The 22,532-nt window shown below is 41.3% G+C and overlaps 1 protein-coding gene across 1 annotated transcript; it reads left to right on the forward strand.

Moving 5' to 3' along the window:
- Positions 1 to 11,090: 11,090 nt before the first annotated feature.
- On the forward strand, positions 11,091 to 16,443 carry LOC148342287 (uncharacterized). Its single transcript, XM_088285779.1, has 3 exons — positions 11,091 to 11,165; positions 15,269 to 15,352; positions 15,437 to 16,443. The coding sequence occupies exons 1-3, from the start codon at positions 11,091 to 11,093 to the stop codon at positions 16,157 to 16,159; spliced, it is 882 nt and encodes a 293-aa protein (XP_088141905.1). The 3' UTR covers positions 16,160 to 16,443.
- Positions 16,444 to 22,532: the final 6,089 nt, after the last annotated feature.

The raw sequence follows: 22,532 nt of genomic DNA on the forward strand, positions 1-22,532 counted from the left end.
AGCATCAACGCGCGAAGATGAGGTTATCGGGACACAAAGACTTAATGAATTATGTCGTAGTCCTTTAGAGTAGCACTGGACATCCTTTGAGAAAATTACAGTCAGTTCCACACTAAATCAGAAGAATTTAGCGGTGGGTGTTTTTGTTCCGGTGTGGACGGGTCGGTGGATGTGGTCGAGGTCCTTCGGAAGCTGCGCGCTTGCTAATGACGTCATGCTTTAAGCACGTATTTTTCAAATATATTTCTTTGCCTCTGTGTTTGTTTTTACACCTGGCTGTTCTCTTTTAATATATATTCTATGTAATATTTTAATTCGGTTGATAAAAAAATGTAACAAAATAATTAAAATAACGCCACAAAAGCGAGTCAGCTCCGACGTCACTTCCTCCCTATGCCCGGAGAAGCCGCTGCTGGAACAGCAGTGGGAAGGTTACGTTTCTCCTACGGAACGAAGCAACAATGCTGTGGTTCAATCGGGCTGCAAGATTGTATGAATATAATGTCTGCATATACTCGCAGTGCCTCTCAATTATTTCACGCCCGCCCCTACCAAGAAGAAAAAGATTCGCGCCCCCCCCACCGCCAATTTTTTTCTGTCTTTGTATATTGAGATTAGATTGTCAATAAAATATCCCTTAACTAACCTACATTGATAAGAAATATAGTTTCAAGAACTATTATCGTGAGGATCTCGAAGCTCAGTACTCTGTTGTGCAAATATTGATGAGATGACAAATATTTGCCATGTCATGTCATGATCCACACCGCTTATCCTGAACAGGGTTGCGGGAGAGTGCTGGAGCCAATTCCAGCTGACTTCGGGCGAAAGGCACACTCCACCCTGAACTGGTCGCCAGCCAGTCACAGGGCAGACATAGACACCGTCACTGAGAGGGAACTGAACCCACGTTGCCTGCACACAACTCAGGCGAGTGTACCACTACACCATCAGGGACATGATAAATATTTACTAATACGTTTTTTGCCAAAAACTTTATTAACATTAACAAACACAGTTATTAATACGTACATAATATAGAAAAGACAAAAAGAAGAGCCAGGGGGATTTTAAACAAAAATTCTATATGAATAACATAAAGCAACAGCTTTAGTATTGTTGGAGTTGAGTCACCGTGGAAATGAGAAGTATTTAGTAAATCAACTTTTAAAAGCCAAACTTACGCCAATGCGTGTTCGGTTTTTGTACTCAAGAAGAAAAGGGTCAAATAAAGACTCAACAACTGATTAGAGTTCCGATATTTAGTTTCTTCCATTTCTGGAGTTCAGGAAATAGTACAAAGACAGATATCTGGGTGGCTTTTTCTTAATCTCACGAGAAACTGCACTCGGGCGAGCACAGTCAAAAAATGTGCACCATCTTTCAGCCCAGCTTCAGTTTTTATAGGAGTTTTTTATGTCAAGAGTAATGTAGGTTGAATCAGTTGAATCGGTCGTCCTCGCTCCCTCCCACGGCACGGGTCCACGTCCAAGGGAAGGTCCTCCCCAGGTTAGTCATCGTCTGGATAGTTGATTCCTGTCTGGTCCCCAAGACTGGCACGCCAAGGCTGGCCTTCTCCGGCTGGCAGTCTCTCCGTCTCTCCAGCTGGCATTGCTCTGGAATCTTGTCGGTGTGCATGTGTGCGTGTGTATGTGCACATGTATATGCAGGTATACGTGTATGTGCAGGTGTAAGGGTGTGTCTGTGTTTATGCATGCGTATGTGCATGTGCTCTGATCTCCAATTGTTCCGTCTTTCAGAATGTGTTTTTTTATAGCGTCTGCGTGAGTCCTCCAGTGCCCAATTTGGTATGTTTGCATCTCTACAGCCAATGTGGAGAATGTGCTTTGTCGTATTTGACCACGAAGTGCTGTGAATGTGAATGCAAGTCATGGAAATGCTATGTGTGCAAATTTGTTCTCACTACCCAAAATTTCAATAAAGTTCACACATTTAAACTAAGTACTATAAATTTAGCATATGAGAAAAATATAATAAATCAGAAAACAGGACTACAATCCCAGTTATTCTTGTGACCCGTGCTTCTACTTTCATCTGATAAATGCTTTTTGTTTCATCAATGTTTAACATATTCCGTAAATATGAACCTGCTAAATTAAATAATTGACCTTCTGTCCTGTAAGTGTTTAAAATAATGCCAGCAATCATAATACAATCCTTCATTTATTGCAGTCGTCTTATCATTGCAGTTGTCAGGGTCGCCGGTCGGCGAGGAGGAGGTGGACCCAGAATGCGAGGAAGCTGGAGAAGGTGTAACTTAAGCAATTTATTAGGGGACCAAAATAATGACAGACAACGGGGCAGGGTGCAAAATAAGAAAGACGAACTTAACGTGGCAAACTGGATCACAAGAGTGAGGAGCAAGGACAGGGACAAATGCTAGGGGGCGAGAGCGGGGGCGAGAGCGGGGGCGAGAGCGGGGGCGAGAGCGGGGGCGAGAGCGGGGGCGAGAGCGGGGGCGAGAGCGGGGGCGAGAGCGGGGGCGAGAGCGGGGGCGAGAGCGGGGGCGAGGACAAGTGCATGAACGAGATCAGAGAGCGGTGGTGACAGTCCGTAACGGAGCAATGCACCGCCAATGAGTTGTCGGAGTGAGGTGTTCAAATAGTCCAGTAATTAGGGGAGCAGATGGGCATCAGATGTGTGAGGGTAACGGGGAACAGGTGCGTGGCTGGTGGGGAACGAGTGCTGGAGGGAACGCCCCACTCAGCTGACTAAATAAACAGAATGAGCACTTGGCAGGAAGGTGAAGAAAATAATAACAAAAACACTGACATGACCGACACGGGTTATGACAGCAGTATTTTTTTTATCATTGCAGCATTTTATTAATTTTCCCTCTGTACCATAGACAGACATTCGGAGTGTTTCCTTACACTTGTAAATGTTGTGGGATGTAAGTGTGTATATACACATGGGGATTTGTGTGTTTACGTATATACTGTGTATATTCGCATAGGTTTGCTTTTTCTGAATGTCTGCTGCAAATGTTATACATTAACGGCTACATTGCACCACCGCCTCGGTGTGATCTATATCTTTGCTGCTGTAACACTGCAAATTTCCCCATTGTGGGACTATTGAAGGACATCTTTATCGTTATCTTTAAAAACCTTGTGTTGGTGCTTGCAAAATAATTTTCCATAAGATTAAGATTGAACAAAATGGGGAAACAAAAATTTAAAAAGTAAATACTGTAACTATTAAACATTGAATACTAAATTATTCCTAAAACAGATCAATGAATCTTGAAATTAATAGTGAATTATTGTAGTTTAATAAATACTGAAACGAATAATGAAATATTACAGTACTTTAAATAAATACCGAAATCATTTTCAAACACAATAACAGTTAAGTAATAAAAGAGTGACATATTTTCATTTAAAATTCGCAATCACATCACAACCTGGTGAAAAACCCTGTAAAAAGGCAAATATGTTGACATAAAGTATCACTTTATCATGTCAACTGTTAATAATAGGGAAATACATTTGGAATACTATCCAACCAACAACATGGTGTCAGATGTATAAACAAAACCAGCAACAAAAGTCAAATTCAATACATCGCTGAAGTTCATATTTGGGAACTAAAATGTTTGTTCATGTGCATACGGTTTAAATCTTACGTTTTTTCTCTGTTTCGAAGAAGATAACAATGATTTGCATCGCAAATGGCGACATCTGTCGGTGAGTTGGTGACAGTGCTCCACAAAGCCAGCAGCCAATCAAATCACAGCGGGGTGTGTCCTGTTCTTCGGTTTTCGTGCCGAACAGACTGCCATTTTCTCGGAGGAAATTCTTTCAGTGCGACTCTGAAAAGACGACGCCATCTTTCATTCGTCTCGTCGAACAAAGAGAAGCTCACGAGTTATCGCCAAGCAGAGATCAAGTGCGGATTTGTTGAGATTGGCGTTTGAAAATGTGTGCAAGAACGACACCCAAGTACAAAGAGAAACTTTGTGGAATAAAAGAAGAGAACGAGCAACATCTTCAACTGCTGGACGAAGTTTGTAACCAGCCTCGTGTTGTGCCACTCAAAGCAGGTTTGTACACGTCTTACTCTCATTTGCTTTGTAAAGAACGACTTTCTATCGTTAAAAATATGCATCACAACATTAAGTTGTTTGGGGAAATCGTTCAAGGTTATTGCCGTTTTATTTTTAAATATTGCCTTTTACTTGTCGGTTTGCTGAACATTTGTTTATGCCAAATGAAATCAGTCCAGAAAATGGATGCCAAAGAAAAAACAATAGTGGGGGGTAAACTCCGTGTTTTTTTTCCCAGTTTAAAATTTGAACTGATTATTTAACATTTTACATATTCCAGTTTTTTATACGTTGTGAAAGAAATTAAGTTTGTCATGTCTCAAAACTATGCTGACAGACAGATGTAGTGTATTTTTATATCCACTGTTGGAGTTGAGCCACCGAGAAAATGAGAAACATTTAGTAAATGAATCTTCAAAGCCAAACTTACTCCATAGCGTGTTCGTTTTTTGTACTCAAGAAGAAAAGGGTCAAATAAAGACTCAACAACAACTGATTACAGTTGCGATATTTTAGTTTCTTCGATTTCTGGAGTTCAGGAAATAGTATCTGGGCGGCTTTTTCTTAATCTGATGAGAAACTGTACTCAGACGAGTCCAATCGAAAAATGGCGCGCTGATCTCAGCCCAGCCTCACATTTTATAGGTTTTCTATGTCAAGGGTCATGTAGGTTGAATCGGTCGTCCTTGCTCCTTCTCCCGTCCACGTTCCACGTCCAAGGCTGACCTTCTCAGGCAGGCGGCAGTCTCTCCGTCTCTCATTCCCCTGTAATCTCGTCAGTGTACAGATTGTGTGGTCTATGTTTTCCCAGATGAAATTGTTATGTTTTTGGTGTTCTTGATAGTGTCCCTGTGACGTCCTCCCCTGCCCAACTTGATATGTTTGTATCTTCTATGGCCTATGTGGAGAATGTGTTTTATTGTATTTGTCCATGAAGTGCTATCTGGTTTGTCATCAGTTTGACCCGAGCCGACTGAATCTGTTTGTTCTGAATGAGAGTGTGGGTCATGAAAATACGATGTGGTCAAATTTGAGGTCTTACATTTAAACTAAATCATATAAATTTAGCATATGAATGCATCAGTAAACACCATGACTACAATCCCAGTCAATCTTATCGATGCACTGTACTTCTACATTCATTTGAGAAATGCTTTTTGTTTAATCAATGTCGAACATATTCAGTAAATATGAACCTGCTAAATTAAATAATTGACCTTCTGTCCCGTAAGTGTTTAAAATAATGCCAGCAATCATAATACAATCCTTCAATATTCATGTCCGGTGTGGCCATTCCCTATAAGAAGGGAAGGCCGGAGAGAGGGGACACCTTTCCCTTTTTTCTTTTTGGGGAGACTTCTTTTGACATCAGCATGTGACGAGAATAAAATCTCTTTCTCGCCAAAATGGCTGTGTCAGAGAATCTTTTTCCATCACCAATTCTGCCATGCTCGGCGACCTGTCCGGAGGGAAGCTGAGCCAGACCCACACATCAACAACAAAATATACCACATTTTTGGCGTCACAAACAGGATTCTTGCTCCATTGAGGGTCTCAGGGTGCTGGGGCGCAGGCGTTCAACAGCCGGCCGGCTGAACTTTCGGTGAGATGCTTTTACTCACAATGGGTGTTGTGCGCCTGTGTCCAAGCGGTCGGGGCTTTTGGGGTCGTGAAAGAAAGCTTGTGCGTGTGGGTCTGCTGGCTGGTTGGTCATGGAAAATGTCCCTGTGTTAGTTTCAATTATAGTTTTAACAAGAGGCCAATATCATGACTGATTAAGACATTAAAAGATGTCAAAGTAACCGCACTGTGAAAGAACATACGGAAATGTATAAATAAATAAATAAATAAATGATTAAAAAAATTATGATGGGAACTCAGTAAATGGGGACGAGTGTGGGAGAAATGTGCAGAAGATAAAGAAAAGAAAGGTCTAGTGCTTAAAGAGATGAGAAATAAGAAGTGTACAATTATAGCTATAGACAACATAGTCGTGAATAAGCTCAGTTTGAGCACAGACCCTGGCCAGGGTGTAAATTTTAGCAGGAAAATCATGAGCTGAAAATAGAAATAATGAAGAGCAGCGCGCTTCCACATATCGTATTGGGCACTTTGTGGCATGGAACACAGTAAGGATCGAGGCGTACCGTTGTGTGGAGGGCCCGACGGTTTTGCTGGTACGTAGCAAGAGATACGCTGTTCAGATACGTACCCTGTGATGACTCGTGTTCTGGTCAAGGCCACACAAAATCAAAAACCTGGCTACCATCTCAGGGTTCGCGGTTAACCGCTTCCCGATTGCCCGGGGCAAGTGTAATTTGGCCACGGGCAAGGTAAAATTATGGGCAACTTGCCCGACCGGGCAAGCATTTTTTAAAGCAGCCAAATATCTTTAATTTCGACGAAAACTGTGGTGTGATCTGTTTGTGTGCACTGTATGGTGATGGTTTAACCCAGACACCCCCTTATGTTGTGGTATGGTCCATCGGCCTTATCGGGGGCAATGGGCGGGCGCTACGGGGATCAGTTAGTTCAGTGAAAGTCGAGTTAAAGTGGACGTCAATGAATCCCGCAATATTGGAACTCGCTGTAGTTGCATCCTCATTTGAAGTTTGAAAAACACAACAAAAACCGACGATATTTCGGCCGAAAATTGAACCAGACACCGTTGTTAATTTTCACCGCCGGCGGGGGAAAAGAGTGGGACAGAGAGGCCGCGAGCAGCAGCTCGCCTGCTCGCAGCCGCTCCATGCAACTCCTCTCTCCTCCTCTTCTCACCGGCTCGGCTTTTATTAGTTTGACTCAAGAATCACAAGAAATTAGAATACAATGAAGGTCTGTTTAGCCTAAACTAAATCACCAGAATACAGGAGATGAATTAACAATGGTGGTCTGTTTTAGACTAAACTAATCAGCAGAAGACAGAAAACATCAATAACTAATCATCAGGAGACAGCAAGCATAACATGACAACTCACGGTGTAAAGGTTACTTTAACTAAACACATCTTCAGGATACTGTGTCTGTGTGTAGTTAAAGCAACGTGTGCATGTGTGTTCCAGCTGTGCGTGTGTGCTATAACATAAATGTCAGTATGTGTGTGTGCAAATATTAATGAGTGTATATAAACATGATCATAAATACACAAAACTGATTACATAAAGTTACTTTAAGTCAATGTGATCCTCAATTTATCTTACATTTCCACATAAGAAGGGAAGGCTCATAGGACTGGACTTTCTACGAACAGCCCAGTGCGTGCTTGACCTGGGGAGGAACACGTTGGCTTTTCCAAGACGTCCCACAGTTGAAATGGTGCGGCCTACACAGCCTGAAAAGTCATTCCTTCCGACGTCGAGCGCAGCCACTGCACAGCAGGAATCTGATCCCACCCATGAACCGCTGGCTCCTATGACTTCTCCACCCACATCAGATGCCCACATTGATGAGCATTCCTCCTCCCCGGCCCCGTGGTCCATGACAGGTGGAGTGGACAGATTGACGGCAGTGCGCGAAGTGTGGAAGCGCAACAGTGATGGTTTAGAACCCAAGCAACAGGAGGAGCTGTGGCAACTGTTGTGGGACTTTAAGGACATTTTTGCGCTGACAGAAGAGGAGGTGGGCAGAACAGACTTGGTGCAGCACCAAATTGACACGGGGGATGCACGACCTATCAAAGCACGCCCCCGCCGCCTTCCCCTTGCACATCAGGCAGATGCGGACAGCGCAATTGACGAGATGCTGAAAGCTGGCATCATTGAGCCATCTGACAGCCCTTGGGCCTCAGGGGTTGTCATGGTAAAAAAAAAAAAGACAGTGAAGAAAAGGTTCTGTGTGGACTATAGACCCTTAAACAGCGTGACCAAGAAAGAATCCTATCTACTGATGAGAATCTGGATATGGTGTCTGGATCGTCCTGGTTCTCCTCATTAGACCTGCGCAGTGGATATTGGCAGGTGCCCCTCAGCCCGGAAGCCAGGTCAAAGACTGCTCTCTGTACTGGCAGGGGGTTGTGGCAGTTTCAAGTTCTCTGTTTCGGCCTGTGTAATGCACCTGCTACCTTTGAGCGGCTTATAGACAAGGTGCTGGCTGGCATCCCCCGACAGGAATGTTTGGTCTATTTGGATGACGTCCTGGTCCATGGGAACTCTTTCCATGCAGCCTTGGAGGCCATGCGCCAGGTCTTACAAAGAATTTCCACTGCAGGTCTGAAGCTTCACCCTGACAAGTGCTGCTTTATGAGAAGAGAGCTTGAGTTCCTGGGACACAAAGTTGGAAGGGAAGACATTAGCACTTTGGAGGAGAAAGTGCGAGCCGTGAGGGACTGGACGACTCCCAGCAAGAGCTTTCTTGGGCTGGCATCCTATTACAGGCGATTCGGTCGAGGTTTCTCATGTCTAGCTGCACCACCAGGGTTCGCGGTTAACCGCTTCCCGATTGCCCGGGGCAAGTGAAATCTGGCCACGGGCAAGGTAAAATTATGGGCAACTTGCCTGACCGGGCAAGCATTTTTTAAAGCAACCAAATATCTTTAATTTCGACGAAAACTGTGGTGTGATCCGTTTGTGTGCACTGTATGGTGATGGTTTAACCCAGACACCCCCTTATGTTGTGGTATGGTCCATTGGCCTTATTGGGGGCAATGGGCGGGCGCTACGGGGATCAGTTAGTTCAGTGAAAGTCGAGTTAAAGTGGACGTCAATAAATCCCGCAGTATTGGAACTCGCTGTAGTCGCATCCTCATTTGAAGTTTGAAAAACACAACAAAAACCGACGATATTTCGGCCGAAAATTGACAGCCGGAAGTTTTCTTACCTTCTGCGCATGTTTACAAGTGGCGACAAGTTCGTTCAAATCCGAACATTTCGGATTCCTCTGACATGACAAAAATACCTCGAATATTTTTAAGTCGACAATTCAGTTGCGAGTAAGGAAGGGAGTCATATTTGATTATTGGCTGTTAATTCATTAGCTCCATGACGTGACCTGACATAGTGTCAGTGACTGTCTTCTGTTTATGCTATGAAACTTATGGAGGCAGCGCCACAGGCACTGGTCTTAAAGGAATACACAAATTTCCCACACTCATAATTTACTCATGTGATTCCTCAATTAATACGCTCTCCTGGACTTAAAATTGATAATCTGGATTGCTGTAACATAATTTTCCCAATTTAACATGCAGATTTGTTAATTATTAAAACTACAATTAACATTTTCAATAACTGCACAGCATGATACATGCTGTTGTGAGTAGGGTTTCATGGTTGATGATGAAAACAAGATTAATTTATGCTTATCAGATTATATGTTTATTTACATTTGTGGCGCACATTTTACAACCATAAACATTTTATTCTTCGAGAAAAAATATTGTCACTTGCCCAAGTCGGGCAAGTAATTTGGCCACTCGGGCAAGTCAAATTTTAGTGGCACTTGCCCTATGGGCAAGCAGTTTTTAAAGTTAACCGCGAACCCTGACTAGACCTTTCTTTTCTTTATCTTCTGCACATTTCTCCCGCACTAGTCCCTATTTACTTAGTTCTTATCATTTTTTTCCCATTTATTTATTTATTTTTTCATACTTTTTCTAATGTTCTTTCATAGTGTGGTTACTTTGACATCTTTGAATGTTTTAATCATTTATAGAGGCCTCTTGTTTAAACAATAATTGAAACTAACACAGGGACATTTTCCATGACCAACCAGCCAGCAGACCCACACGCACAAGCTCTCTTTAACGACCCCAAAAGCCCCGACCGCTTGGACACAGGCGCACAACACCCATTGTGAGTAAAAGCATCTCACCGAAAGTTCAGCCGGCCGGCTGTTGAACGCCTGCGCCCCAGCACCCCGAGACCCTCAATGGAGCAAAATGTCAAAAATGTGGTATATTTTGTTGTTGATGTGTGGGTCTGGCTCTGCTTCCCTCCGGACAGGTCGCCGAGCATGGCAGAATTGGTGATGGAAAAAAATTCTCTGACACAGCCATTTTGGCGAGAAAGAGATTTTATTCTCGTCACATGCTGATGTCAAAAGAAGTCTCCCCAAAAAGAAAAAAGGGAAAGGTGTCCCCTCTCTCCGGCCTTCCCTTCTTATAGGGAATGGCCACACCGGACATGAATATTGAAGGATTGTATTTCGATTGCTGGCATTATATTAAACACTTACGGGACAGAAGGTCAATTATTTAATTTAGCAGGTTCATATTTACTGAATATGTTAAACATTGATTAAACAAAAAGCATTTATCAAATGAAAGTAGAAGTACAGTGCATCGATAAGATTGACTGGGATTGTAGTCATGGTGTTTACTGATGCATTTATATGACTTCGTTTAAATGTAAAACCTCAAAATTACACACATAGTATTTTCATGACCCACACTTTCATTCAGAACAAACAGATTCAGTCTGCTCAGGTCAAACTGATGACAAACCAGATCGCACTTCATGGACAAATACGACAAAACACATTCTCCACATAGGCCATAGAAGATACAAACATCAAGTTGGGCAGGGGAGGACGTCACAGGGACACTATCAAGAACACCAAAAAACATAACCATTTGATCTGGGAAAACATACACCACACAATCTGTACACTGACGAGATTACAGGGGAATGTGAGCAGGAGAGACGGAGAGACTGCCGCCTGCCTGAGAAGGTCAGCCTTGGACGTGGAATGTGGACCGGGCCGGGGGAAGGAGCAAGGACGACCGATTCAAACTACATGACCCTTGACATAGAAAACGTATAAAATTTGAGGCTGGGCTGAGATCAGAGCGCCATTTTTCGATTGTACTCGTCTGTACGGAAGAGGATTAGGGCCATGAATGAGAAAAAAAAAGATTGGAAGGATTCTGACTTTAATCTCAGAATTCTGACTTTAAAGTGAGAATTCTGACTTTAATCTCAGAATTCTGACTTTAAAGTGAGAATTCTGACTTTTTGTCATGGAGCAATGCATTGTGGGATGAAAATGTCAGAGCATGGTGTGTATGCCTTTGGAAAGTCCTAATATGTCGTCACCAAGCGACTTTTTGCGTGGCCGAGGAGTGTCGGAGGACATCGTTGCACTTTTGGAGGAGCAGAGGGTGAGTAAACAGTGCGTCGTTCATTTGGTGGCTGTCGCGTCCGTAACTCTCACGCTACGTGTAGCTAGTCGCTCTGTTGCAAATTAGCATATCATGAAGGGATGCGCTCCATTTGCATACGCAGTTTATGAGACTTTTGGTCCTTCAATAACCAGTTTAGATAAAGCAATTTTGGTGTCGTCACAGCGTCGCTAAAACACGCGCATCATATCTGGCTGTTTAGAGAGATGTGCTGTCATGCTTTGGGCTTTTTGTCTGTTGTCTAAACCTGGGACGTTTCTTGCTTGCAATAACAAATGATAAGACAGACTACAACATTGTGGACAGCTGCCCTTTTGTCCAGCTTTCTCCTACACCATCACCCAAACACCATAGTCACATAATGTATAGTCATGGTCACTTTGAAGCATAGATGACTCACACTTTGTCCAGCAGGGTGTGCTAACATGCACTCTGAACAGCCCAATGAGTAAAAGGGTTGATGGTCGCGAGTGATACTTTGTCCATATAATGAGCGCAGTCACCTTATAAGGCGCTGTGTTAGTTTAGGGGAAGATTTGGGACTTTTAAGTGCGCCTTATGACTGCGAAAATACGGTACTTCTCATTTCCACGGTGACTCTACTCCAACAATACTAAAGCTGTTGCTTTGTTATTCATATAGAATTTTTGTTTAAAATCCCCCTGGCTCTTCTTTTTGTCTTTTCTATAGTCTGTACGTATTAATAACTGTTTGTTAATGTTTTAAAGTTTTGGGCAAAAAACGTATTAGTAAATATTTATCATGTCGCTGATGGTGTACTGGTACACTCGCCTGAGTTGTGTGCAGGCAACGTGGGTTCAGTTCCCTCTCAGTGACGGTGTCTATGTCTGCCCTGTGACTGGCTGGCGACCAGTTCAGGGTGTAGTGCGCCTTTCGCCCGAAGTCAGCTGGAATTGGCTCCAGCACTCTCCCGCAACCCTGTTCAGGATAAGCCGTGTGGATAATGACTTGACATGACAAATATTTGTCATCTCATCAATATTTTCACAACAGAGTACTGAGTTTCGAGATCCTCACGATAATAGTTCTCGAAACTATATTTCTTATCAATGTAGGTTAGTTAAGGGATATTTTATTGACAATCTAATCTCAATATACAAAGACAGAAAAAAAATTGGTGGTGGGGGGCGCGAATCTTTTTCTTCTTGGTAGGGGCGGGCGTGAAAAAATTGAGAAGCACTGCTAGTATGTGCAGACATTATATTCATACAATCTTGCAGCCCGACTGAACCACAGCATTGTTGCAAGTTCGGTAGGAGAAACGTAACCTTCCCACTGCTGTTCCAGCAGCTGCTTCTCCGGGCATAGGGGGAAGTGACGTCGGAGCTGACTCGATTTAATGGCGTTATTTTAGTTATTTTGTTAAATTGTTTTTATCAACCAAATTAAAATATTACATAGAATAAATATTAAAAGAGAATAGTCAGGTGTAAAAACAAACACAGAGGCAAAGAAATATATTTGAAAAATACGTGCTTAAAGCATGACGTCATTAGCAAGCGCGCAGCTTCCGAAGGACCTCGACCACATCCACCGACCCGTCCACACCGGAACAAAAACACCCACCGCTCAATTCTTCTGATTTAGTGTGGAACTGACTGTAATTTTCTCAAAGCATGTCCAGTGCTACTCTAAAGGACTACGACATAATTCATTAAGTATTTGTGTCCCGATAACCTCATCTTCGCGTGTTGATGCTTTTCGGCGTAGTTAGCTTAGCTTGTTAGCTAGCTAGCCGCTAGCGAAAAGAGGCACATGACTCATCGCCTAGCAGAGATCAAGTGCGCATTTTTTGGAATTATCATTTGAAAATGTGTGAAAGAACAACACCCAAGAACAAAGAGGAACTTTGTGGAATAAAAGAAGAGAACGAGCAACATCTTCAACTGCTGGACGAAGTTTGCAACCAGCCTCGTGTTGTGCCACTCAAAGCAGGTTTGTAGACGTCTTACTCTCATTTGCTTTGTAAAGAACGACTTTCTATCGTTAAAAATGTGCATCACAACATTAAGTTGTTTGGGGAAATCGTTCAAGGTTCTTGCCGTTTTATCTTTAAATATTGCCTTTTACTTGCATGTCTGCTGAGCAATTGTTTATGTCAAATGAAATCAGTGCAGAAAATCTATGCCAAAGAATAACCAATAGTGGGGGGTGAACTCCATGTTTTTCCCAGTATAAAATTTACATTTAAAATAACAAAACATTTTCTGGTTTTTATATTTTGTTCAAGCAATTCCTTACGGAAGCAATTCCGCCTGACTCTAAAAATGTGCACACTGCCGCAAAAACGTCAATGGCGGTTGATCAATTTTAGTGAATAAAACACAAAATATTAAGTTTTTTTTTTTTAAATCAAGTACGTATTGGTCTTTTTCATTTATGAACTTTGTACTGGCTTGGTCGGGTGAGAGTCAATGAACCTCGGGTGGCCCTGCACTGTTTTGTGCACGTGTGCGTAGTTTCACCCCATCCAAACATTTAAAATACATTGAATGCATCCATCCAGGGTTGCACGGATCTCATCAGTGAACAAGCACATGCTGCAAGGAATGCATCTGCATCTTTGTCTTACGATGGTCTCAAAAAGGCTGAACGTCACAACCCCCTTTTCTACCTACAAGTCCAGGAACATTTAGTTCCTGGTAATAAAGTTCCTGTGGCCCAGGTGGTTTGCATCACTCCCACAACTCATAGTTCCTGGTAATTTATCCAAATGACAATCATGATGTATCAGTGGGAGGTCTTGTGTTACTTTGTTACTCATTACTGACACCCTATGGCTGTTAAGCATCATTGCAATTCCAAAATGATTCAGTGAACTCTTAAAATATTATGGTGTATCTTAGTTGAATACATATTCCAGAAACGTCTGTGACTATGTCAGGAATGAAATCGGGCACCAGCCGCAACGTGCTTCCTTTTTAAATGCTCGTTTATCACGGTTGTGCTGCTAAAGGGAGGTTCACATCGTAGGACGTAATTTTGTGAAATGCCCCCATGGTCCGGTCCAAGTTGGGGTCCACGCATTGCTCCGTATGCGGCAGGCACAAGTCAAGGTAGCACGGTAGAAACAATATAAGACAAAGTCGCCGCATGAGGTTTGATCTGAATTTACACCAACTGACTGGTACAAGATCGAAGGCTCATCTTCGGATATGCTGCCATGGATATTACGGCCCTGGATAAGGACCCACTCCACTGAAGTCATCTTCCTGCAGCGCTTCATTCAATTGACTCTTATATTATCTCATCTATCATTGCATAGCATCATTGTATGTGTCAAATGTTGCCCAGTTGGCATCCATTGCAGCTTGGTCATCCTGGAAGGGGGATTCCCCCATCTGTGGTCCCTTCTCAAGGTTTCTCACTTTTCCCCTAATGAGGTTTTGTGAGTTTTTCCCTTGCCCTCCTAGGGGTTAAGATCGGGGATGTCGATTGTGGCTATGTAAAGCCCTTTGAGACTGTCTGTGATTAAGGGCTATACAAATAAAATTGACTTGACTTGACTTGACCAAACCAAATGATGTGTGTTTGTCTTTTTGTGTCCTGCAGACGTCAGTGAAAACGATCTCCGTTCTGTGAAAGAGGAGCCAGACTTGACTCACATCAAAAAGGAGGAGGAGGAGGAGGAGATCAACAAGTCACCAGTGAACGTTGACCCTATAAAGACTGAAGATGAAAACAAGGATGAGTGTGAGGACAACAGAGGGGCGGAGCCTACAAGCAGCAGTTCAAGTCATCTCGTGACAACAGAAGTTGATGAAGACCACTGGGGACCATCACAAGTACATAATGAGGACACATTATCACACGCTCATGATGATGATGATGATGATGATGATGGGCAAGCCAAAGGTGAAAGGGCATGTCACACTGACTCATTCACTTCAAAGCTGTCTTTAAAAGGGCACAGAAAAACACACAGTGGTGAAAAACCTTTTTCCTGCTCGGTATGTGGCAAAAGCTTCTATCAAAATTCAAGTTTAACATACCACACAAGAATACACAGTGGAGAAAAACCTTTTTCCTGCTCAGTTTGTGGCAAGAGTTTCTCTCGAAAGTTTCATTTAACAATCCACACAAGAACACACAGTGATGAAAAATCTTTTTCCTGCTCAGTTTGTGGAAAATGCTTCTCTCTAAAGGCAAATTTAACAGAACACGCAAGAACACACACTGGAGAAAAACCTTTTTCTTGCTCAGTTTGTGGCAAAAGCTTTTCTTTAAAGTCAAATTTAAAAACACATATACGATTACACACTGGAGAAAAACCTTTTTCATGCTCAGTTTGTGGCAAGAGTTTCTCTCAAAATTCAAGTTTAACATACCACACAAGAATACACAGTGGAGAAAAATCTTTTTCCTGCTCAGTTTGTGGCAAGAGTTTCTCTCGAAGGTCTCATTTAATAATTCACACAAGAACACACAGTGGTGAAAAATCTTTTTCCTGCTCAGTTTGTGGAAAATGCTTCTCTCAAAAGGAAGGTTTAACAAGCCACACAAGAACACACACTGGAGAAAAACCATTTTCCTGCTTGGTTTGTGGTAAAAGCTTTTCTCTAAAATCAAATTTGACAAGTCACACAAGAAAGCACAGTGGTGAAAAACCTTTTTCCTGCTCAGTTTGTGCCAAGAGGTTCTCTCAAAAGTCGCATTTACGAAGCCACACAAGAACGCACAGTGGAGAAAAACCTTTTTCCTGCTCAGTTTGTGCCAAGAGGTTCTCTCGAAAGTCGCATTTACGAAGCCACACAAGAACACACAGTGGAGAAAAACCTTTTTCCTGCTCAGTTTGTGCCAAGAGGTTCTCTCGAAAGTCGCATTTACGAAGCCACACAAGAACGCACAGTGGAGACAAGCCATTGAGTTGCAGCGTTTGTGCTAAAAAATTCTTCACTAAACAGGGTGCTGAGAGTCACAATTGTGCTGGTGAGAAAAGCAGCGATCCTTGAAGCTTAAAAAAAAGAAAACAAAAAACTGAAGGAACTGACTCTGAGTGGTAAGATGTAATTGTGATTTTGAATAAAATATGAAAAATTTAATTTTGCAAAGCTCTTTTATTGACATTAAGCCAATGGGATCAGAGCCAGAATTATCAATGTGTTTGTGTGATGATGATCTTTTTTTTGTGATTTTACATCAAGATGTAAATGAAATTAATTGCCTTTGCCTGGAATAACATTTGTTAACGTTATGCTTTTCAGTTGTCTTTTTACTTAATGGTACAGGTGTGAGAAGAAACGGTGCTTATGAAATCGGTGCCTTCCACTATCAATAAAATTACTTGTTCCACTTGCTCAACTGGCCTTCATTTCGCTGTGTGAAAAGGTGAAAAATAGATCTAGAAGTTGAACTCGAAAAAGAACAAGAAAGAGAAACGCAAGCAGTCTCAGTTTCTCTCAAAGGTTCTGGAATGTCAGGAGTTGGCAACTTGATGGCGACTGGAGTCAGCGCTGGTTTTCTCGCAGTGTTTGGCTGGCTCGTATATGTATGGTCCATTGAACAAAACTCAAACTCTTCAAATATCCCCTCACATACATTTAATATTTCGCTTTCTGAATAAATTTCTGACTAGCTAAAACCTCTTTCCAGGTTGAGCTCTATCAAGCGTTTGGGGCTTGTTGCTAAGCAGAATCTTACTTCGGAAAAAACGTATAATTTTGTCAAATATACTAAATATTTTTGTTCATGCTCTATTATATTTTTTATATATTGGATTATTTTTATAATGAAATAGGGAAATATTAAAATTGGCAACCACATACAGACCTAATTCAATTAATATGAAATATGAAACATTTTATAACTATTGAACTCAATGAGAAGAGTCCTAATCTTGAATAAATATTGAAATATAAAAAATACTTATATATTAAATAAATTCAATTACCCAACTCCGGATGAGCGGCAGAAAATGGCTGGATGGATGGAATAATTTAAATTGCATACATATTCAAATGAACAAATTTGTTCAGAAATATTCAAGAGTCAAATAAAAAGGTTTAAATTAATATTGATATAATTTAACATTAAAATAATTGAATAAATATTGTATTATTACATAAACAAGCTTAAATATAAATTCTAATAAATAAATAAAAAAGTTGTGTATTTTTAAATGGCCTAATTTAGATATGGGAAGTAATTCTCTTTATGAAACTATGAAGGGACTGGAGCTCACAGAAGTGACCAGTCTTGGTTCTGAAGTTCCGATGTAACCAGATACTGCCCTGAGAGAAAATAGACCTGAGTATTGTTTATGGTGGGGGCAATTCTCTCGCCAGGTCAGTGACCTTCCAGAGTATGAGAGTAATTTAATGTGGTCACGAGTAGACTGGTCGTATCAACGGGGAGACGCATCTGCTCTCCCTCTGGGGGACTTTTGGAGGGAAATCCCGAAGACTAGCGTGATGGGAATGCATATGCAACAAGGGAAAATTAGATATTCATGTCCTATTTGGGCATTCCGTAGAAGAAGGGAATGTCTGAGAGGGGGCTCGCACGTTTTTGGGGAGACTTTTTTTGACATCAGCATGTGACGAGAATAAAATCTTTCTTCTTTCTTTCGTTCTTTTCCATCACCAATCCAGCCTTGCTCGGCTGCCTCTCCGGAAGGCAGCAAGAACCCACACTTCAAAGACAAAATATACTACATATTGAAAGAAAAATAATACTCAAATATTGAAATAAGTATAGAATTGAATGAATAAACAACAAAGAAATAAATACCTCCTGGAAAATATCATTATTTATCAACATTTGTCAACATTTTTCTTTCTTGCACATTCTTAAACAGTCGTAATTTTTTTTTTTTTTTACTTTTACTTTTTAAGTTACTTCAGTGCATTTCACACCTTAGCCTTCGGGGAATTCCTACTTTGTTCTACTTGAATAAATCCCCATCAAAATACCATCATTTATGACACCACGGCTGGACAAATAATATCCAGAAACACACTTACGCACCACTGAGTGAGTGTTGGACGATATAGCTTCTCTTGAAAGGTCCGACTTGAAAATGTCCTTGCAAGTGTATCTGCAATTAAATCCACGCTTATCCCTCCTTCGGCCATTGTGGTTTAAAAAAAAGCAAGAATATATTTTAGATTTTCGAACGGTCGCCAGTTACGACTTTTTGGTGTGTTGGTTCGGCATAGCGCCGCACTGCCCCGCAGTATTGGAACTCACTGGAGTTGCATCTTCATTTGAAGTTTGAAAAACACAACAAAAACCTCCGATATTTCGTCCGAAAATTGACAGCCGGAAGTTTTCCTACCTTATTCTGCGCATGTTTACAAGTGGCGACGAGTTCGTTCAAATCCGAACATTTCGGATTCCTCTGACATGACTAAAATAGCTCGAATATTTTTAAGTAGACAATTCAGTTGCGAGTAAGGAAGGGATTAATATTTGATTATTGGCTGTTAATTCATTAGCTCCATGATGTGACCTGACATCGTGTCAGTGACTGTGTTCTGTTTATGCTATGAAACTTATGGAGGCAGCGCCACAGGCACTGGTCTTAAAGGAACACACAAATTTCCCACACTCATATTTTACTCATGTGATTACTCAATTAATAGGCTCCCCTGGACTTAAAATTGATATCTGGATTGCTGTAATATAATTTTCCCAATTTAACATGAAGATTTGTTAATTATTAAAACTACAATTAACATTTTCAATAACTGCACAGGATGATACATGCTGTTGTGAGCAGGGTTTCATGGTTGATGATGAAAACAAGACTGTGTAATTGTAATTCTGTTGTAATTCTTTCGAGGCAGGAACTGTCCGAAAAAAAAATTCATGTAATTTGTAATCACACACTTTGTCATCCAAAAAGTCACTCAGGGCAAGGTAATTTAATCTTTGGGCAAGAGAAAAAAAATTGTCACTTGCCCAAGTTGGGCAAGTAATTTGGCCACTCGGGCAAGGCAAATTTTGGCACTTGCCCGATGGGCAAGCAGTTTTTAAAGTTAACTTCGAAGCCTGCGAGTGAACCACAGCATTGTTGCAAGTTCGGTCGGAGAAACGTAAACGTCCCACTGCAGTTGCAGCAGCGGATTCTCCGGGCAAAGGCGAAAGTGACGAAAGAGCTGACTCGCCAATGTGGCGTTAATTTATTTTTTTTTTATCAACCGAATTCAAATATTATATAAAATATATATTAAAATAGAACATCAAGGTGTAAAAACAGACACAGAGGCAAAGAAATATATTTGAAAAATACGTGTCTGAAGCATGACGTCATTAGCAAGCGCGCAGCTTCCGAAGGACCTCGACCACATCCACCGACCCGTCCACACCGGAACAAAAACAGTCCACCGCTAAATTCTTCTGATTTAGTGTAGAACTGACTGTAATTTTTTTACAGGATGTCCAGTGCTCATCTAAAGGACGTCGACATAATTCATTAAGTCTTTGTGTCCCGATAACCTCATCTTCGCGCGTTGATGCTTTTTGGCGTAGTTAGCTTGGCTTGTTAGCTTGCTAGCCGCTAACGAAAAGAGGCACATGACTCATCGCCAAGCAGAGATCAAGTGTGGATTTTTTGGAATTATCATTTGAAAATGTGTGAAAGAACAACACCCAAGTACAAAGAGGAACTTTGTGGAATAAAAGAAGAGAACGAGCAACATCTTCAACTGCTGGGCGAAGTTTGCAACCAGTCTCGTGTTGTGCCACACAAAGCAGGTTTGTACACGTCTTACTCTCATTTGCTTTGTAAAGAACGACTTTCTATCGTTCGAAATATGCATCACAACATTAAGTTATTTGGGGAAATGCGTTCAAGGTTATTGCCGTTTTATTTTTAATTATTGCCTTTTACTTGTCGGTTTGCTAAACATTTGTTTATGCCAAATAAAATCAGTGCAGAAAATATATGCCAAAGAATAACCAATAGTGGGGGGTGAACTCCATGTTTTTTTCCAGTATAAAATTTGAACTGATTATTTAACATTTGACATATGACAATGTCAAAGTGTTCATGTTTTTCCATTCTTTATGAGTTTGCATTTACAATTTGCTTTGCTGTGCTTCAATAAAACGCCGCACAGGAGCGGGAAAGCTTTTCTCTTTGGCGGACTGCTCCTCGCAAGTGACAAAGACAATCTTGGTTGGGTGATTCATTTATCAAGGCTTGTCTCGTTTTTGACAAACACTCTGACATATCTTGTTCAAGCAATTCCTTATGGAATGATTGAACCTGACTCTAAAAACTGTGCACACTGTGGCAAAAAGATCAATGGCGTTGATGAATTTTAGTGGCTATAACACAATGGATTAAGTTTTTGAAAAAATGAAGTACGTATTGGTCTTATGTATTTATGAAAATTTTACTGGCTCGGTCAATGAACCTCGGGTGGTCCTGCACAGTTTTGTGCACGTGTGCGTAGGTTCACCTCATCCAAACATTTAAAATACATTTAATGCATCCATCCAGGGTTGCACGGATCTCATCAGTGATCAAGCGCATGCTGCAAGGAATGCATCTGCATCTTTGGCTTACTATGGGCTTAAAAAGGGAGAACGTCACAACCCCCTTTTCTACCAACAAGCCCAGGAACATTTAGTTCCTGGTCATAAAGTTCCTGTGACCCAGGTGGTTTGCATCTCCCCCGCAACTCAAAGTTCTTGATAATTTATGCAAATGGCAATTATGATGTATCAGAGGGAGGTCTTGTGTTACTTTGTTACTCATTACTGACACCCTATGGCTGTTAAGCATCATTGCAGTTACAAAATAATTCAGTGAACTCTTAAAATCTTATGGTGTATCTTAGTCTAATTTTAATACATATTGGATAACTTTAAAATACACCTTATTCATATATGTCAGAGTGAAAGTGTTGTTGCTTAATTTATGCGTAGGGATTTTGATTCTTCACACGTAATTTTGTTTTCAAATTTATTTAGAAACAGAAATTTTATTAAAAAAAATTAAAAAGGGGAATGTTGGAATGTACTAGAAACAATATAAGACAAAGTTGCCGCATGAGGTTTGACTTGACCAAACCAAATTTGTCTTTTTGTGTCCTCCAGACGTCAGTGCAAACGATCTCCGTTCTGTGAAAGAGGAGCCAAACTTGACTCACATCAAGAAGGAGGAGGAGGAGATTAACAAGTCACCAGTGAACGTTGTCCCTACAAAGAGTGAAGATGAAAACAAGGATGAGAGTGAGGACAAGAGAGGGGCGGAGCCTCCAAGTAGCAGTTCAAGTCATCACGTGACAACAGAAGGTGATGAAGACCACTGGGGGCCATCACAAGCACAAAATGAGGACACATTATCAGACGCTCATGACAATGATGATGATGATAATGATGATGATAATGGGCAAGCTAAAGGTGAAAGGGCACGTCACACTGACTCATTAACTTTGTGTTTAAAAGGGCACAAAAAACACACAGTGGTGAAAACCCTTTTTCTTGCTCAGTTTGTGGCAGAAGCTTCTTTGATAAATCAACTTTAACAAACCATAGAAGAACACACAGTGGTGAAAAACCTTTTTCCTGCTCAGTTTGTGGCAGAAGCTTCTTTGATAAATCAACTTTAACAAACCATAGAAGAACACACAGTGGTGAAAAACCTTTTTCCTGCTCAGTTTGTGGAAAAGGTTTCTCTCAAAAGTCTCATTTGGTAAGGCACATGAGAACACACAGTGGTGAAAAATCTTTTTCATGCTTAGTTTGTGGAAAATGTTTCTCTCAAAAGGCGAATTTAACAAGCCACACAAGAACACACAGTGGAGACAAGCCATTCAGTTGCAGAGTTTGTGCTAAAACATTCGCCACTAAACAGCAAGCTGAGAGACACAATTGTGCTGGTGACAATAGCAGCGATCCTTGAAGCTTAAAAAAAGACAAAAAAACTGAAGGAACTGACTCTTTGTGGAAAGATGATGTTGGAGTTCAGTCACCATGGAAATGAGAAGTAGTTTCGTAAATCAACCTTTAAAAGCCAAACTTACGCCAATGCATGTTCGTTTTTTGTACTCAAGAAGAAAAGGGTCAAATAAAGACTCAACAACTGATTAGAGTTCCGATATTTAGTTTCTTCAATTTCTGGAGTTCAGGAAATAATACAAAGACATCTGGGCGGCTTTTTCTGAATCTCACGAGAAACTGCACTCGGGCGAGCACAGTCGAAAAATGCGGGCCATCTTTCAGCCCAGCTTCAGTTTTTATAGGAGTTTTTTATGTCAAGGGTAATGTAGGTTGAATCGGTTGTCCTCGCTCCCTCCCACGGCACGGGTCCACGTCCAAGGGAAGGTCCTCCCCAGGTTAGTCATCGTCTGGATAAGTTGATTGCCGTCTGGT

This window comes from Idiotropiscis lumnitzeri, chromosome 2 (assembly GCF_059441095.1).
Source record: "Idiotropiscis lumnitzeri isolate Australia: NSW breed Sydney's pygmy pipehorse chromosome 2, RoL_Ilum_1.0, whole genome shotgun sequence".
Taxonomy (NCBI): Eukaryota; Metazoa; Chordata; class Actinopteri; order Syngnathiformes; family Syngnathidae; genus Idiotropiscis; species Idiotropiscis lumnitzeri.

Excerpts from the sequence above, each read along its gene's own strand:
- LOC148342287 (XM_088285779.1), top strand. The coding sequence starts at position 11,091 with ATGTCGTCACCAAGCGACTTTTTGCGTGGCCGAGGAGTGTCGGAGGAC. Across the intron at positions 11,166-15,268 it reads CACTTTTGGAGGAGCAGAGG|TTTCATTTAACAATCCACAC; the intron begins GTGAGTAAACAG and ends TTCTCTCGAAAG. Across the intron at positions 15,353-15,436 it reads GAAAATGCTTCTCTCTAAAG|TCAAATTTAAAAACACATAT; the intron begins GCAAATTTAACA and ends TTTTCTTTAAAG.